This window comes from Temnothorax americanus, unplaced genomic scaffold (assembly GCF_048541705.1).
Source record: "Temnothorax americanus isolate GAGA-0224 unplaced genomic scaffold, ASM4854170v1 Scaffold51, whole genome shotgun sequence".
NCBI classification, from domain to species: Eukaryota; Metazoa; Arthropoda; class Insecta; order Hymenoptera; family Formicidae; genus Temnothorax; species Temnothorax americanus.
This window is the reverse complement of record NW_027509668.1, coordinates 1,042,500-1,059,881: the sequence shown is the minus strand read 5'-3', so window position 1 is coordinate 1,059,881 and position 17,382 is coordinate 1,042,500. Positions and strand designations below refer to the sequence as shown.

Here is a 17,382-nt window from a genome sequence, read left to right as displayed (position 1 = left end):
GGTCCGCTGAACGCGACCATTGTCAATTCAGGGTTTCGAAAATCCATCGAAACCCAGCTAGCAAAAGTTTCCAAGGGACGTCTTGGGTCTTGGAAACGTTTCAAGTCCTTTATGGAGGATTCACCTTGCGTCCGATCACGTCCGACGTTCGACGTACGACGATCCGACATCCAATAGGAAATTTTTGTCTCTAATAATAAATTCTGTTCGTGGATGTCGGATCGTCGTACGTCGAACATCGGACGCAGTGCGAATCCTCCATTAGCCTTTAGATGTTTTTTAAACGGTTTTTGGACGTCTTTTGAAAGCTTTTGCTAGCTGGGAAAATTAAAGCTGGATTCAGACAGCGAGCGGCAACCCAACAAGAATTTGAGGAGAATAATCGACCGTGCGTGGTCACGTCTTACGACTCACCACTTTACGACTCGCATTGTAGACCTAGCATAAGTGTTGCAACTGGTTGCAACCTTTCCGTGACCGACCAATCAGTGGTGCGAGCAGTGCGCACTGCGCAGCACTGCGCGCGGTGCGAGACGCGACGACGCGACGTGCGACCGTCATAAATCCGCTATCCGCTCCGAGCCCGAGGCCCGAGCTCCGAGGGCGAGGGTTAAGTACGGGAAAGAGACAAACGACAAACATAGAAACATATTCAGCTGACACGCGTGACGCGTGACAAAATAACGAAGCGTTGATAACGCTAGTAATACTGATGCGAGTGTATGTACAATTCAGAATGCAGCTATAATAACAAAAGTATCTCTATGAAAAATGGTTGCAATTTGTTGCGTATGCGGAATCGAAAAGGGAACTTGGCGAGATTTCGATTTGACGTTTCATAGGTAATATCATACGCACGATTTTAAACGCGTTATAGATGTACGACGAAAGCGTAAAATTTACTAATTACTAGTAAATGCATAAGCGAAAGTAAAGAATAAGAGTGTCAACTGAAACATGTACTATTTTTAATGAACGTTTAAGGCTAATCGTAAGTGCCACACTTTGGCAAAAACATGAAACAATTGATATATATATATATATCTCGTTTATTAATTGGATAAAAACGCACTAGATACCTTTTTTATTTGATTGAAACAGAGAGAGCGAGAGAGAGACAAAAGAATAAAAGTATATCACGCGTGATACAATCTTTGATACTCGAAATAAATGCTCGTCACACAAACGAAAGAAATAATTGTTAAAAAACTCGTATTTTTATGTTGCGTTTAATTAATGATTTTAAGTTAACGCTTTTCACGTTTTTGGTATTCGAGGTTATACCGTTGCTAAATTAATCAACGTGCGCAAAACGAAAAGTACATTGTCTAAATTGAGTCAATAGTCAAATTAATAAATATGTTGCCAAGTTGAAAAAGTCGTAATTTCCATTTTAACTGCAAAAGAGAGGAGACGGATAATTTTATATAAATTTATAACTTATGAAAACGCGAATAATATGGAATAATACGGAGTAGATATACGATAAAGGAAAGGAAAATGTAAATTTTTGTTACGTTAAACTTTTCAGTTTTCCAAAAAATGAAGATTTAAGATTAAAATGGTACGAAGCCATAGGAAAAAAGGTATACCGTAACGCCTGCGTATGTAGCGAGCGTTTCAAAACGGAGGATTATAGAAACCACGAAGATCCCAATTTAACACGAAGATTATTAAAACCTTTCGCAGTTCCCGCGACCAACTTGCGCCGAGAATTGGAATCCGTTGAAGATTCTTCGAGGTTCAACCCTGTAAATGTTTCAGTCGGAAACAACAACGACGAGAGGTACGTCGACATTTTCCATTTTCCATTTGCTATTGAGCGTATAACGATTGAATCGTGTAACAATGTTGCGTAATTAATCAAGTATCGAATTAAGCGGTTGCACTTTCAGCGTTGACGTTGTTAATCGCGTCAGTTCGGAATATCAAAGTGGTATCGTTAAAAATGAAACGAGTGACGACGGATCGCGAGCTAACGAATCAAATACATCGATAAAAATCAACGATCCAAAAACTAAGAGAATTCTCGACGACGAAGCAGCGTCGCGCTCTACCGCTGATCAACGAATAAAGAAAGGGTATAATAGATCCATGTTTTATTTAAAAAAATCCTAAAAAGTAGTATATATAAATATACATATTTATTTACCTGCCGTGCGGTATATTATTTCGTCGTTCTTTTCAGGAAAACTGAAGATCGTCGTACTTTACGATCGATGGAAAAGCAAGGAAAAGTTGTCTCGGGAGTGGTGAGAAAAGAAGATTTCAAAAATGTAAATGCACGGTTAAGATTTAAAAAATATATTAACGAGATGAGAAAACGATACAAATTTTTATTACGTAAGAATCGGAGGCTTTATCTTAAATTAAACAATTTTAAAGACACGTTGGACACTTTAAGAACCAAGTAATCGTTCGATCTGTCTCTAAATATATTTTAAAAGTAAATTAAAAAGTAGTTGATTCGCGATCTAAACATTTTCGCTTTGTTCGGCCGTTTCGGGTTGGCGACAAGTTGGAGACATATTTCTTTGGGTCTAGGAGAAAGAAAAATATATAAAAGATGCGCGACACGCGAATACGATTGACGCTTGTGTACGTCGAATATACAAAGTTGTAACAGGATTCCTTCGGTGCCTAAGAATTACAAGTATCAAACTGTGAAAAACATCTAATAATAATAATAATAGATAATAATAAATACACGCATATGTAAAAGATATATTTAGATTCCTTTTATTTTCAATCCAGAATCCGATAAATTGTTTCTTGCGTTTCGTCAAGCGAGAAATACGAGCATCGAACCAAGTGATATATACCGGACGGAATACTAAAGACCGAACAGCACTGAATAGTGAATACCGCTCCAGGGGAATGGGGGTGCGTAGTGCGTATGCACTGGCACGTACGTGCACGCGTGCAACGCACGCCTCTGTGACCAGTGTGACCGTGACCCTTATTGTTTATAATTAACGTTTATATCACGGTGGTCGTCACTGTGGTCAGAGTCTGCGACAATAATGATTCTTCTTAGAACGCACGTGGCGCAACAGGTAGACGATAAAATTAAACGCCCAAACAGCCGTCAACGGATCACGATGATATAGCGAATACACACACGAGTGATGGATGAATAACGAATTAACGAATAACGAGATAAAAATGACAAAGATAAAGCGATTATATCTCGAACAGTCTGGATCACTGGATTTATGAATACCTAGACGCGGCACGCGGCACGCGCGTTTGAAAAGCGGCCCATAGGCCCACAGCAACACGCGTCACGCGTCACGCGTCACGGCCAGTCGCACACAACGGGCAGTGACGAGGCCGAGGCACAGGCACGCGTTTACGATAACGAGCCGAGCGAGCTTGTCTTATCTTTCCATGAGCCATTGGCCAGATTGGCGAGCGTTGCGAGAAATTATCTCGCGGCGAGATAAGAGATAAGACGACGAGAGCCAGTTCAGACGTCTTCCGTCTTTCTTCCGCGACCTCCCTCGCTCGTATATCGCTGCTTCGTTTGGTTTGGTAAGCGCAAATCGATTCTGTTTTTTCGTCGTTCTCGCGCAAATCTGCGACTCAAAATAAACCCGAGTCGAGCCGCTAGTTTATATATTCTATCCTACTTTGCTACCGTCGGCGTCATCGACGCTTGACGTTGACGTTTGACCTTGACGCCTTCGGCGTAGTGCCGCCAGTGAGCCAGTGCCGGTAGTAGACGTTGCGTTCGGGTTAATCGCGAATCGTGCGAGTGGAACGGAACTCGCCTCTCGTACCGCGTAACGTCTCGCGCTCGCGTCGTTCGGATCGTTCCATCAACGTCGAAACTCGCTCGATTTGGTCCGAGATATACGAAAGAGAGAAAGCTCTCTGTGATTGTCGTTCGCACCGCCTTGCCGTAAATGGAACGAGATACGAAAGATCACCTTTTTCGCGTTGTTCCGTTGCGTTCGAGTTTAATCTCGGGTCGTCGAGTTCGGCATGGGCATGGCCGAACGTGGTGTTTGAGAGACACTTTTTTCATTTGTGGAATCAGCGGTGGCTTTAACTTCCGTAATCCGTTACTTCTTCCGACGGCCGCGGTATCATCGTTATATCGTTACAGCTTTTCTACCACGTAGCGTAATACATCTGTGTAACCGGCAACGACGACGCAACGATAACGTTACCGTCGTTGAGAGTCGTTGCTCGTTACGGAGAATCGGAGGGTACGGAGAATCGGAGGGTACGGAGAGCACGTTTGTCGGTTGTCACCGACGAGGAAGGATGTTTTAATATTTATGTATTTTGCATTTCAGTACACGGCGGCTGTATTCCGCGATGAGCGTAGATATCACTTTGTACACCTTACCGAACGATCAACCCGTCGTCGGGCTAGAATGCGAGGCCGCGTTCGAATCTTTGACGCGGAAGGAAAAGTTGTACGCTCATTACTTGAGCCAAGCCGCGTGGAACGGAGGATTGATAGTACTGATACAGACATCGCCGGAATCTCCACTGATATTCGCCATGTTGCATAAAATTTATCTCGCCGAACCTATCGACGACTTGAAAGATGCCGCGGGGCGCGCCGGTATCACCGAGGACGACTTTACGGTAAGAGGACGTTTCTCCTTCGCGTATGTACGACGCGTTCTTCTTTTTCTTTTGAATCTTGTCTTTTCCTTCGCTCGTCGAGAAGATCGCGAAGCGAGCGTTCGATACGACGACGAAGTACGATATATTTGTTCCGTTTTCCAGGCCTTCTTGGTTTACAGCTGTGGGATATTTGCAAATGCGGGAAACTACAAGGCCATGGGCGATACTAAAATTATCCCGAATTTTCCACGACGTGCGTTTGAGACGATAGTGAAAGCGTCCGAGGCTTATAGGAATAATCCTAAAGAGATGCGAGATATATGGGACAACGTTTCGAACGCCTTGTATTCCTTGGACGGCAACGCGAAGTCGTTGGGATTGGGTGAGAAAGGTGTGACGACTTATTTCTCTGCGAATTGTACCGAAGAAGATGCGGACAGAGTGAACGCGTTCATGCTGCACAAAGGATTGGAATCCTGTAACGCGAGGTGCTTCAAGACGGTAGAGCGCCGCGACGGAGATCCCGCGAGTAACGGTAGCGTCGCCGTGTACGAGATCAAATTGGCGTCGGTGGAGACGTCGGACGATCCTGAGATAACCCTGCCCGAGGAAACGTACGGAAATGCCAAATTCAAAATTACGAGAGGAGACTACGACAAACTCATGGTGCCCGTTGTGGAAAACCTTGAGAGAGCTAAAGAGTACGCGTCCAATCGGATTGAAAAAGATATGCTGGACAAGTACATCGATCATTTCAGAACGGGATCTTTGGACGATCACAAGAACGGTTCTCGTCTATGGATAAAGGATAAAGGACCGTCCATCGAGACCTACATCGGCTTCGTAGAGACGTATCGAGACCCCGCGGGTCAGCGAGGAGAATTCGAGGGTTTCGTGGCGATGGTCAACAGACGGATGTCCGAGAAATTCGCTACGCTGGTCGACAAAGCCGAGGAATTTATCCCCAAGCTCCCGTGGGACAAAGATTTCGAGAAGGACGCGTTCTTGAGGCCGGACTTTACCTCTTTGGACGTTCTGACGTTCGCGGGTTCCAGTATCCCGTCGGGAATCAATATTCCCAATTACGACGAGATCAGGCAGTCCGAGGGCTTTAAAAATGTATCGTTGGGGAACGTTATACCCGCGCATATGAAGGATACTCGCGCGATTCCGTTTCTGTCGGACGTCGATCGGGAATTGATGCTCAAGTATAGAATAGCTAGCTTCGAGGTGCAAGTTGGTCTGCACGAGCTTCTCGGTCACGGTACCGGTAAATTGTTCAAGCAGACGGGGCCGGATACCTACAACTTCGACCGCGGCCACGTGAAAAATCCTCTTACCGCGAATAAGATAGACAAATTCTTTCTGAAGGGAGAGACCTACGATTCTAAATTCGGTCCTCTGGGTTCGACGTACGAGGAGTGCAGGGCAGAAGCGGTCGGTCTTTACTTGAGCTTGGAGAAAGAGGTGCTGAGCGTGTTCGGTCACGAGGGACAAGTAGCGGAGGATATAATCTACGTCAACTGGTTGTCTCTGCTGTGGAACGGTCTCGCCAAGGCTCTCGAGATGTATCAGCCGTCCACGCGAACGTGGTCCCAAGCTCACTCTCAAGCGCGTTACGTTTTGCTTCGAGTATGCTTGGAGGCGGGTCAGAACTTGGTCAACGTTGTCGAGACCGAGGAAGGGAAAAACCTCCGTATGACCGTCGATCGAAGCAAAATATTCACGGTCGGCAAAAAGGCCGTCGGTGATTTTCTCCTGAAGCTGCAAGTTTACAAGAGTACGGGAGACGTTGAGTCGGCTAGAGAAATGTACGGCAAGTACAGCCAAGTGCCGGAAAGCGGACCGCATCCATGGGCTCGTTGGAGAGACGTGATTCTCTCTCGCAAGGAACCGAGGAAGATTTTCGTTCAATCGAATACATTCGTCGATGGTTCGTGCCAAATCGATACCGTCTTTCCCCCCCTTGCTTTCCTTACTTTTTATACATCCTTGCGACGTAAATCTGATACGCGTTTCTATTTTTTTCAGGTTTCGATCCCAACAACGTGATACTGAAGAATTACGAGTCGTCGTTCACCGGGCTTATTCAATCGTGGATCGAGAGATTTCCAAGTTCGGACGTGTCTCAAACGTTGATAGAACTCTGGAACAAAGACAAACGTCATTTTGCGTCGGCGGATAATTAATCCGAGTATTTGCCTGTCCGACGCGACGGTCGAATCGTTAAAAATTCCGCGTAACCATCTCGCGTCCGGTTATTTTTATTGGAACGGCCGATGTGCGTTACGCGTGCGAAAATATTATTTTCTTACGTTTTATTTCTTACAGTTTACACGAAGTAGGAACACGTGCCCGCTTTCAAGGTAGAACGTGTACGTGTGGAGTGTGACGGTTGAACTTTTTTAAAGTTGCATCGTCGTACGGCTGCAGCGAGCGCATCGTACATCGCGTCGCGATCCATATACCGATCCAGCGTGACATTCGTCGCTAAATTGGTCCATCCTGTCCAAAGTTTGCGCACGGATAGCTATATATATAATTTGCCGTTAAATGCCTTTTTTAAATCATTTTATCAGCTAGCGGAGCATCGTGGACGCCTTCGACCCGTCCTTTGGATCGCGCGACGCAAGAGCCAAACGTCTGAGACGAGAGTACGAGAAGATGCATTTAAAGTTGGGAATGTTGGGATTTATTTCGGGCTCTTGCACGAGATACAAAGATTACTGTACGTTATATAAAAGTATACAACTGCTTAATAAATACAAGTTGGAGGTATTCGTAAGAGTCTAACTGTATTATTATTATTATTATTATTATTATTATTATTTTGAATAATATACGTACGTGGTGATCCGTAATCGGCGCGTGAAATACGATATTCATTTATTTTGCATCGGGTGAAGCGAACGTGAGCGCGCTCATCGTGATTGGTTCTTACGCTTGGATCCGGAGAAGAACCAAAGGTAAGAACGAATCGCGTTGAAGAATCACTGACCGCTCGCTCGACAGTTGTGTTTCGGCCATTGCGTCTCGCGTGCGCACGCGAGTCGGGGTCCCGCATGGACTACGTACATACGTACGTCTATGGTTTGAATCCGCGACGAGTTTTGGCGGCAAGCGGTTTGGCGAAGGCGAAGACTGTCAAAGACGTCGTTCGAGATGGAAAGAAGGGAGTCTTTGCGGAGGCTGTTTCAGGATTTAGGCTGTAGAGTCGAGAGCGATGTCGTCCTCGATAAGTGTGAGTATTCTTTCAAGATTTTCCACGATTTCGCAACCATCGAAAGTTCTTTCTTCGGATTTTCGGAATCACTATATTTCGTCGATCTCGATCACTCCCGCCCGGACCGCGAAACTCGTCCGAGACTTAATTTAGATCGTTTAGAAAATAGAAGCGTAGCTTTGGGTGACGAAACGAACGTACGGTTCTTTTTAATAAGAAGATATGGGTGATGCGAAAAACGTGTGCCGATTTTACTTGATTTCTCTCTCGTTTAACCTCACTTTTGAAACTGCGGACGTCTTCAGCTACGTATATTATTCGTTAGGAGTGAAAATTTTAAGGATTTAAAATGTGTCGGTTTTATATCAGCGGCACACGGTTAACTTTGGTCCTTTATTCTCTACAATTCTGTTTCCGCGGAGAAAAACGGAAAGAATTTTAGATAAAGTTTCGGACGCGTTGGACGACGTTGACGAAACCCGGGCCGAATCGGAACGTCGGACGTTGGATGTCGTCGACGTTGAAAACGTTCGGTGTTCCCTGATATATTTTAATCGAGCAAATTCGACACTTTTATCGGACGTAGTTTTCTTACCGATATTTGTGCGACGTAGGTTTTGAATTCTGCGAGTCTTACGACGTGGACGTGGAGAAGCTTACGGAGTTGTGGCTCACTTTCTGCGTCAACAACAACACCGATATCGACCCCACCGTTGACACCTTGGTTAAGATGGAACGCGCGGTATTGAAGGATTACAACGCGCACGACTCGACCGTGGAAGGTCGTGCCAAGCAAGAACCAAGCACAAAGGAAAAACGCTCGACGGCGAACCAAGTTGGGTATCCTTTAACATAAAAATGGTCAATGTTCCAACGCGTGGATGAAGAGTACGATTGATAATTTGAGGCTGTTGCGCGCACGCACACGCACAGGTATATATAGCACCTTACATGCGAACATTACAGTGAAAACGACGACGTACTTAGCATGTACGGCTGTGCCGAAAGTGGACCGTCAAAGGTGAGTTTACAATCGCTTCCCGCGTTATAATTTTGTCATACAAAAGATAGCAATATATTTTCGCGCGATGCGTTAAATTATTAGACTATATATCTGAGAAGCAAGACACGCAACGTATGCATATAGTCGATGTCCGCTCACCCATGTGTACGTAAATTACAACGATTATTCGAATTTGTTTCTTCAAGTTAATATTGAAAATTGAAGAGTATTTTCCAAAAACGTATACGTGGTTGTGGCGAATTTATAATTATAATTTAATGTTTTTATAGTTTTTTAATCTACAATTCAAAAGTAAATGAACAACGGACGCAAGACAATGTTGGCAGAATATATTTAAGTTATTTTAGTATCTGAGAGAAACACAATACTTGTTCAAAGAACGTTAGTCCGGCAAGGATTTCTTAGGAATCGTTATTGTAGGCAATGGAATTGTTTCAATAATTTTCAATAATCATTTGCAGCAGTCGTAAAGGTCGTAAATCTATCCGAGATGAGTGCCGGAACGTCCGCGGGAACACGATCCTATTTCCTTTTGAAAAACTTTGGGAAAATTCCTTTTTCCCGTCTGAAAGGAGCTCCGTTCGAGAATTGGCATTGGCATTGGCATCGTTTCAGCAGGGTCTACTTGAGCTATCTGAAATTTGAAATTTACGCCGTTCCGCCAACATTGTCTTTCACCGTTCACGATGAATCTTGCTCTCGTTCGTAAATACGCGTCTCGATGTTGCGTTGCGCTTTCTTTTATCGCTAAATCGAAGGAGCGAGGGGGATGGGGGAATTTTCGAAACTCGTATATCGAAGATACCGAAAAAGAAGAGGAGGAAACGGCATCGTTACAGGATTCCGCGTGGAGGCACCGTAATTCCCGCCACAAAAATCGCCCAGGTAGATTCCCACCTTACCTCCTCCTCCGCGCCTGTTCGGCTCTCTTTACGAAGGATCTCCCGTGGGAGGGGCGAGGGGAGAGATCGGGCCGGCAGGCCGGGCAACCGTTTCCATTGGCGGAACGAGAATATGAGGAACGCGCTGTTCCAGCGGCGAGAGAGAGAGAGAGAGAGAGAGTGAGGGGGGGGAAGATTCTTCCTCTTTCTCCTTCTCCCTCCCCCTCCCGTCTCCTCGGCCGCCTCGGCGAGCCGAACAGATCTCTTTCGAAGGGCACGATTTCAGTTTTCAAGGACTCCGGCGCGTCGCCGTCGGTTCGTCGCTCGCGCCGCGCGCTCTCGCATTTACGCGCGCCTCGTTGCCGCGAATACGCGGATAGAGAAAGTCATTATTCTCGCGCGATTTACGGCCCACGCTCGCGGCTCGGTTGGCGCTGGTCGGTGCGCGCGACTCGCGGCTCGCAGTCGCGTTACGCTCGGTTACCGGTGTGGCTCGGTATTTCTCGATGGCGTCGGTAACTGTAACGGCAACGCGACGTGACGACGCCTCGCGCCGCCATCGGCCCATCGGCGTCTGACAAGCGCGTCCGCGCGCTCGCGACTCGCGAGTGAGATTGCTAGCCGTGGGATCGCATCGCACCTTTCGCGCAACCCCAATCCCCATCCCCAATCGGCTCGCGATCGCGCGGGAAAACCCGCCCGCGACGACGCGACGCGACGCGACGCGACGGCCCGCTTCCGAGAGGCTTGATCGCGCGATCGCGATCATCTCGATTACGTTGCGGTGTGGTGCGGGAGGAACACGGGAGAGAAGCGGTAACATCGGCGGCCATGACGGTTCGGTTTCGGCTCGAGCCGACCGTAACGAGGTTCGCGAGTGCGACCGCGACGCGCGGCGAGCGATCCCGCCGATGCGTTTGGCTTCTCCCGCGTCCAGTGGTGGGACTCGCGGAGGAGAAATTCGGTCCTCGCTTTTCGTCTCGCGAGTTGCGAGTTGATCGTCGCGATCGCCCGTGGAGTGTGGACGCGCGCGCGCATGCGCATTCGTGACTCTCGCGAGAGAGAGGATCAGGGGACGGGACGCCGCGCCGCCGCCGCGTCGGCGCGCGGACTTGAGTGCGACGACCGTTGGCCGGCGTTGCGGCGTTGGCTTCGGCAACGGACACGGACGAACTCTGTTGATTCGCGCCGCGCGCACTCGCCTCGCCGCTGCAACCTGTTGCGCCAACGACCGACGAGATAACGACGGTGCTTGGTGAGTCTGGAACGTGCCGCGGGTGCCGCGTTATACTTTCCGCATCCGCGTAGGAGCGCGGAATGAACGAACCTCTCCCTCTCCTCGCGATTCTTCCATTTAACCATTTTACTCGATATTGATTTCGTAAGATTGGATTCGACGGGAGATCGATCGCGGGTTGCGGGTTGCGGAGAGATAGCGAGTCGGACGATTGAAAAGAGTCCGTTGCACGGGAATACGAGTTCTCTTTAATTATCCGTCAATCGGTATTGAGTGGGAGGAGTGGAGATTCAAAACTCGACCAGCGTTAAAGGTCACGAATCAACGCGTTTGGTGCTCGCTGCGGCCGATATCGAATGCGCGATAATTTCCGATGTTCTTCGGTGGCTTTCGTCTCCTTTTACGCGGTGCCGAAATTTGAATATTATAAAAATTTTCGACGCGAATCTCCTAACGCCGGGATTGTACAACTTGTCGCTTGTCGCGCGCGTCGCGATCCATCGATCCATCTTTTGCTCGATCGTTATTTATATTTTTACGGATATTTTACTGATACGCGTTCTCTTCGTCTTCTCGCTTTTAGCACATAAATTCCAAATTTACTGAAGCGTATGAAAAAAAGAAAGACAGTTTCCCCGGCCTGTTCTTTGATTCTTCCCTGATGCGGCGACATTTTTTGCCGCCGAGTTTTTCTCCGCCGCCGCGCCGGCTCTCGTCCGCTCTGAAATCGTCGAGAAACGGGAGATGTGCGTTTTCGCCGATAAGCGCAACGCGAATAACTCGCGCGGCTCGCGCCTAGCGATATCGCGTTTGACCGATGGTGTCTCTCCGTCAATTAAGCACAATTGAACGACGACCGTTCCGATCTCTTCCCTCGGTCCGTCGCGGCGTGTCGGGCGCGTTTCTTTCGTCTTTGCTTCTCTTCGCGCCGCCCGCGTGACCGGCGCGGCGTGACTCAGGCGGTGAGATTTACATTACAGTGTCGGTGACGTAGAGAACGGTCCTTTTCTTCCCGCGAGTAGTCGCTGTGGATTTGTTTGCCGAGTATCGTGGACCAGTGGACCTGTTGTAGGGTGCAATTTTTTTCTCTTTCGTGCGTAAATGTCGATAGATTAATAGCTAGTTGAGAACGAAAAGTTCTCGCAAGTTCTTACGAGTTGGATATCGAAGGTACGAGGCACGAAGACTACGAAGAGGACGGTGAAGCTTCGTTCCCTATTGCCTTTGGATCTGATAAAGACCTGATAAAATTCCGCGCGCGAATGCTCACCGTAATATCTTTCGGACCAAGTATACTCGACGAGTACGCGCTGGTACCTATAGTACGTCTAATGTTACATCGTTCATTTCCCACGTAAGACATAGGAATATCTGTGAAATTTACTTGTATCGAACGCGAGGTGTCTTTTCCGCTTTTATCGTGACTCAACGTTTCGAATGTCTGTTCGTCAACGTCGCTGTTTACTCGTCGACGTTGGTCGGTCAATATTAGTTGAGAATCCGGATTGCTCTCGTAGACGCTCGAGCGTTACAACGATGTGTTTTCCGTTAACTTATCATTGCGACGTGTCAATAGAAGTCAAATCGGGAAAACACAAGTCGAACGGACGTGTTTGGCTTTTGAAGACCGATTCGCTCTCTCTCTTCTGCGAAATGTGATAATATAGAGGGGTATGTACGTGAAAGCGTGTGGACGCAAGAGCGTGCGTCTCTTCGTTATTTGAAGAAATATTTAAAATGCAAAGTATCTTTTTTCTTTTTACCTCTCTAAAAATGACGGAGCAGCAGCTCGGATTCTTTTAATTCCCGGATATCGTTTACATTCCGCCAGAAAATCGACGCGTTTTCTCGCCGAAAAAGTTCGTTTTGTTGAAAGTTCTCGAACGTTTCGTCATCAGGTTCGTTCCTTTGTAGCCGAGCTTTTTGTGCTCTTTCTTCCTTCTTTCTCTCTCTCTCTCTCTCTCTCCGACGCGACGCGGACGTCCAATTATAGAGATACCTGCTTTATTTTGAGTGCGGAAAGTATAACGTGGCGTAGCTACGAAGAACAGACCTGCGTGCATCCGACGGCGACGGCAACGGGAGGCGGGAGGAGAACTGGAGAAGAGAAAAAAAAGAAGACGGTAGGGAAGTAGAGCGAGAGGGAACGTGTCACGTGCGAAGGAGCGTACTCGTGGCGTGAACCGCATGCGCCGCGAAAACCGAGCGAATCCGATCACTCCGATCGTGGAACGCGGAGAGGATCGGGACAGATCGGAGGTCGGACCGCGTCGGACATTGAAACGTCGCGCGATACAAGGCAGACGTTAAGAGCGGTCAGGTTAATCGCAGTTAACCTCTGTACAACGGCGGGCAACGTCGTTCCCGCCGTTTCTCCCTCGTATTATTCGCGTGCGCGCGCGACGAGCGTTCGCGTTCGCGGCACTTGAGCGCGATCGGCCGGTTTCTCTCTGTTTCGAAGAAAATGCGGAAAAGGGAGACCCACGCGAGGATTCTTTTCGGATTTGCCGAATGAGTGGCGGTCTAGTGCACGGTCGATAAAGTTGTGACTAGATCCACACTCATTAAGCACGTTCGAGCAGCCATCGTTTCGGAGCGATCGTCGAAATCGGAGGATTCCTCTCTCTCTCTCCCCTCTCCTTTTCGCGAAGCAGCGTTACCTTCCCGAGGAGAGCCTATTCTACTCTACTCTACTCTATTCCTGCACATTGGAGGAGGATCCCTATGACCGATTTAGATAAATTAGGGTACCTTCGACAAGGAGATCTCGCGACGAGGTCCGAGCGACAAGATTGTCACTGTTACAGCGGCTCTCGAAGCGAAGCAAAGCAAAGCGAATAATTAGTATAATTACGCCCGGAGACGGAGAAAGAGAATAATTCCATAGACGAGTGTGGATGTGGTGCGCGTGTTCCATCATATTTCGTGACTAGATACATACTCGTCTACGGCAATCTGTCTCGGTATCGGTATCGGAAGTCGGGAGCCCCTCGAATGTGCGCGCATACCTCCGGGATAGGTCGTTGTCTGTATACTACATATATATCGATATGTTTCGCCGTGGAATTTACGCGAAATTACACTTGTACACACTACTCGTTTATATATATATATATATATGTATATACACATATATAAGAATGTATGCGGTTTTCTCTGTGAAAACGTTAATAATAGTTATCATTTTAATAACAGTCATTTACCGCGTGCAATGTATACATGTATACCAGATGGTAGCGATAATTTACCAGAATGAACGAGTATGATGTGCAAATATAATACAGATTTATGCGCAAAAGGTGAGGCGAGACCGCGCTGCTACGTCTACTAGAAATTTCAGAAAAAGAATGCAAAAATATATACGTAACGTAACTTAAATACTTAAACAAGAGCGGAAATAAGTAGAGACGTAGCACAAATATTGCTTCAACAGATTAATATTAAGATGGTAAGCTCGGCTTCGGACGATTTGTAACATGCGGTGATTCGATTTTCGTGGTTTGTAAAACGAAGACCGTTTGATTTCGATTTATATATTCAGCATTTTATGTTTTTTTTTTTATATTGTATTTGGAAAAGGTGGGATCATCGCGATCTCGTGCGAATAATTCAAGAGTTTGCTTCTGAACCGTCTTCCGAAAAACCACGGATTATATATTGCGAGGCTTCTCTCTCTCTCTCTCTCTCTCTCTCTCTCTCTCTCTCTCTCTCTCTCTCTCTCTCTCTCTCTCTCTCTCTCTCTCTCTCTCTCTCTTAGTTTTGCGATACAAATAATCTTCACTTTTGAACAGGTTCGGATATAAGGCGGTTTCGAGGTGAATCCTTTGATTAAAGGATCGCAGTTGTGTGCGTACACGTCAATCACCGGTTGACGTGGATTCGCGCACGTTCGTGCACAATCAAAAGATGATGGGTAACGCGGCTGTTTTCTTTTTCCTCGTAGCCCCCGCGAACGAGTCCCGAGGTAGAAATCGATGCGGATGCACGAGCCGGTAAAGCGAGAGTTGCGGAATACGCGTTTACATCGGCAAGCTGCGTCGAGAGTTCGTAAGCAAATTTTTTAATTTTTTAATTTTTTTTAAATTAATTAAAACGGGCTTTTTTTAGCCCGTGCGTTTTTAGCGGTTCAAGTCCCTAGTTCAAAATTCCCAACTTCAAGATTAAACTTTTCATGGGATATATTAGATTCACTTGCGCGTTAAGTATAATGATGCTCTGAAGAGCCGAAGAGATCGACAGAGAGTTCGTAGAGTATGCGCTTACGCTCGAAATTTTTGTATTGTTTAAAAAAAATTTGAAATTGCAACACGATAGTCGTAATATACATCTAATATATCTCAAATTAAATATTTCAATGTATATGGACACAGATAAAGATTTTTCAAACGCTTGTCGCAAACGCCTCTGCAATATATTTTGTCGTGTGTAGTAGCGCGCCGAGTCATCGTAACGTAACGGACAAGGGGAAGATCTTGCTTTCCATCGGCGAGACCGTCGCGTCTTGGAAGAGGACGAGCGATTACGATGTCCAAGTTACGAAATCCGACGAACCGCATGTCCCTAGCGACGCGAGGTACATGTACGAGATCCTGTCGAAACAAGGACACCTTCTCACGTTCGTATGCCAGAGTTTGGGCGGCAGACTGTTAAAGACGTGGTCGACGGCGGCGACCGGTAACACCGAGCTGCGTTACGTGAAGAACGTACGGAGCGTGAATCAGACCAACTTTCGGACGTTCGGTCGCGTCAACCTGAAGAAAGAATCCGCGAGCACGGTGACGCTGGAGGGTAGCGCGAGGGGCAAGGGCGCCTCGGCGGCCGACGCGATCGAGCTGGACTTTCGCGATCTGAAACGGTACTCGGTATTCTCCGGTCAGATCGTGGCAGTCGAGGCCGTGAATCCGATAGGCGACGCGTTATACGTGAAGGAGATATTCGCGAAATCGTACGCGCCGCTCGCGTCGACGCCGCGAATCGAATCGAGAGTCGATATCTTGATCGCGGCGGGTCCGTTCACCGCGTCCAACAACGTGCATTACCAGCCATTGTGGGATTTGATGGAGAAGGTCGCGTCGGACGAACCGCAGGTCTTGATACTGATCGGGCCTTTCCTCGAATACACGCATCCCGAAATACAGGACAATCTCGTTACGGATACGCATCAGGAACTGTTCGAGAAGATTCTCACGAGAATAGTGGAATCGACGCGGTAATGTACAAAGTGTCTCGAATTCTTCGATTCAAAGCGTTTGAAAACAATGAATGCCGCTTCTCTTTTCGTCGTTATACACGTGGATCGATACGCGTTGAGATAAAAAAATTGGTTTCGTCTCTCCGTTAATAACGAATTGTTACGCGTGACGTTACAGGAAGAGCACGCAAATCGTGCTGGTAGCTTCTAATCGCGACGCACATCACGAACCTATATTTCCAACCCCTCGATACGGAGTTTTCAATCGGAAGTTGTTACAAAATTACTCCAACTTAAAGCTGATGCCGGATCCTTGTACGTTGGATGTCGCGGGCTTGAAGATCGGGATCACGTCGGTCGACGTTATCAAACATATCGGGAAAGAAGAAATATCGTAAGTATGCCCTCGAGTTTGCAACGATCTCGGGAGTTAATAGGAAAAATTGATAGATTCTTTTTCATTCAACAATATCCTAATCACACGCGTAATATGACGTGGTTACATATTTCGTCTACAAAAATTTTTACGCGTCTTTTATCGTTATAAGATAAACGATAAACGATAAACTGATCAATGTTTTCAGCAATGTGTCAGGTGATAGACTTAGTCGCCTGGCTGATCACGTGCTCGCTCAAACGTGTTTTTACCCCGTGTATCCTCCGTCCGAGGATCTGAACGTGGACACGGAGTTGTGGGAGAAATACGCCTTTTTTGACCAGCAGCCGCACTTGTTGATTTTACCGTCCGACATGCGGTGTTACTGCAAAGTGATCAACGAGTGCATGATTCTGAATCCGGAGCGCGCGCACAAGCACGCTTACGCGAGGCTGAGAGTGAAACCGACCCTCGGCGGCAAATGGAGTTCCAATAATATCTCGTGCGAGATCGCCAGAGTCTGATAGCTTTTAAGTATGCCCGAAAACAATATTTTGAACGAACGTGTGTTGTAGGATATTCGACGTGACAGTGGTCTCGCACCTTTTTAAGAAACAAATAGTTATATTCTTAAAAACTTGAAAGAAAATTCAAGATTACTTTTCTATTAAAGTTTTTCGGTTAAATTTTAAACTATTGTTGCGTCGAATCCTTAAGTTGTCAATTAAAAAGGATGCTTAATTATCTGAGAAATACTTGTGTAACTTTATAGTCATCGAACAGTCGAGTATTTCACACGGATTGCTGTACAAGTCTGTCACCCGTGTCTTTCTTAATTTTTCCGCTTCCTTTTTTTTCTCCGCTTT

At 46.7% G+C, this 17,382-nt stretch overlaps 3 protein-coding genes across 7 annotated transcripts; all 3 read left to right on the top strand.

Annotated features, from left to right (window-relative positions):
• Positions 1-569: 569 nt before the first annotated feature.
• Positions 570-2,725, top strand: LOC143904380 (uncharacterized). 2 transcript variants are annotated; one of them, XM_077419023.1, is made up of 4 exons: positions 570-842; positions 1,532-1,786; positions 1,881-2,081; positions 2,189-2,725. In XM_077419023.1, exons 1-4 carry the CDS (start codon positions 772-774, stop codon positions 2,412-2,414), a joined length of 753 nt encoding a protein of 250 aa, XP_077275149.1. In that variant the 5' UTR covers positions 570-771; the 3' UTR covers positions 2,415-2,725. The 2 variants fall into 2 exon arrangements, with proteins under 2 accessions (XP_077275149.1, XP_077275150.1); XM_077419024.1 differs by having other exon boundaries at positions 572-842; positions 1,896-2,081.
• A 394-nt stretch (positions 2,726-3,119) lies between these two features.
• Positions 3,120-7,362, top strand: Dppiii (dipeptidyl peptidase 3). Of its 3 annotated transcripts, none has more exons than XM_077419001.1 (4): positions 3,120-3,534; positions 4,305-4,602; positions 4,747-6,517; positions 6,616-7,362. In XM_077419001.1, the coding sequence occupies exons 2-4, from the start codon at positions 4,327-4,329 to the stop codon at positions 6,771-6,773; spliced, it is 2,205 nt and encodes a 734-aa protein (XP_077275127.1). In that variant the 5' UTR covers positions 3,120-3,534; positions 4,305-4,326; the 3' UTR covers positions 6,774-7,362. The 3 variants fall into 3 exon arrangements, with proteins under 3 accessions (XP_077275127.1, XP_077275129.1, XP_077275128.1); XM_077419003.1 differs by lacking the exon at positions 3,120-3,534 and adding an exon at positions 3,947-4,088; XM_077419002.1 differs by lacking the exon at positions 3,120-3,534 and adding an exon at positions 4,079-4,214.
• A 300-nt stretch (positions 7,363-7,662) lies between these two features.
• On the top strand, positions 7,663-17,269 carry Dnapol-alpha73 (DNA polymerase alpha subunit B). 2 transcript variants are annotated; one of them, XM_077419004.1, is made up of 7 exons: positions 7,663-7,825; positions 8,422-8,647; positions 8,774-8,828; positions 14,893-14,996; positions 15,379-16,158; positions 16,319-16,534; positions 16,725-17,269. In XM_077419004.1, the coding sequence occupies exons 1-7, from the start codon at positions 7,747-7,749 to the stop codon at positions 17,038-17,040; spliced, it is 1,776 nt and encodes a 591-aa protein (XP_077275130.1). In that variant the 5' UTR covers positions 7,663-7,746; the 3' UTR covers positions 17,041-17,269. The 2 variants fall into 2 exon arrangements, with proteins under 2 accessions (XP_077275130.1, XP_077275131.1); XM_077419005.1 differs by lacking the exons at positions 7,663-7,825; positions 8,422-8,647; positions 8,774-8,828 and adding an exon at positions 12,055-12,271.
• The last annotated feature ends 113 nt before the right edge of the window (positions 17,270-17,382 follow it).

Bases quoted from the DNA above. Each gene is read 5' to 3' on its own strand.
- LOC143904380 (XM_077419023.1), top strand. From the start codon at position 772: ATGGTTGCAATTTGTTGCGTATGCGGAATCGAAAAGGGAACTTGGCGA. The intron at 1,787-1,880 runs GTACGTCGACAT...TATCGAATTAAG, and splicing joins GGAAACAACAACGACGAGAG to CGGTTGCACTTTCAGCGTTG. The intron at 2,082-2,188 runs GTATAATAGATC...CGTTCTTTTCAG, and splicing joins GATCAACGAATAAAGAAAGG to GAAAACTGAAGATCGTCGTA.
- Dppiii (XM_077419001.1), top strand. From the start codon at position 4,327: ATGAGCGTAGATATCACTTTGTACACCTTACCGAACGATCAACCCGTC. The intron at 4,603-4,746 runs GTAAGAGGACGT...TCCGTTTTCCAG, and splicing joins TCACCGAGGACGACTTTACG to GCCTTCTTGGTTTACAGCTG. The intron at 6,518-6,615 runs GTTCGTGCCAAA...TATTTTTTTCAG, and splicing joins ATCGAATACATTCGTCGATG to GTTTCGATCCCAACAACGTG.
- Dnapol-alpha73 (XM_077419004.1), top strand. From the start codon at position 7,747: ATGGAAAGAAGGGAGTCTTTGCGGAGGCTGTTTCAGGATTTAGGCTGT. The intron at 8,829-14,892 runs GTGAGTTTACAA...TTTTCCTCGTAG, and splicing joins CCGAAAGTGGACCGTCAAAG to CCCCCGCGAACGAGTCCCGA. The intron at 16,159-16,318 runs GTAATGTACAAA...GTGACGTTACAG, and splicing joins AGAATAGTGGAATCGACGCG to GAAGAGCACGCAAATCGTGC.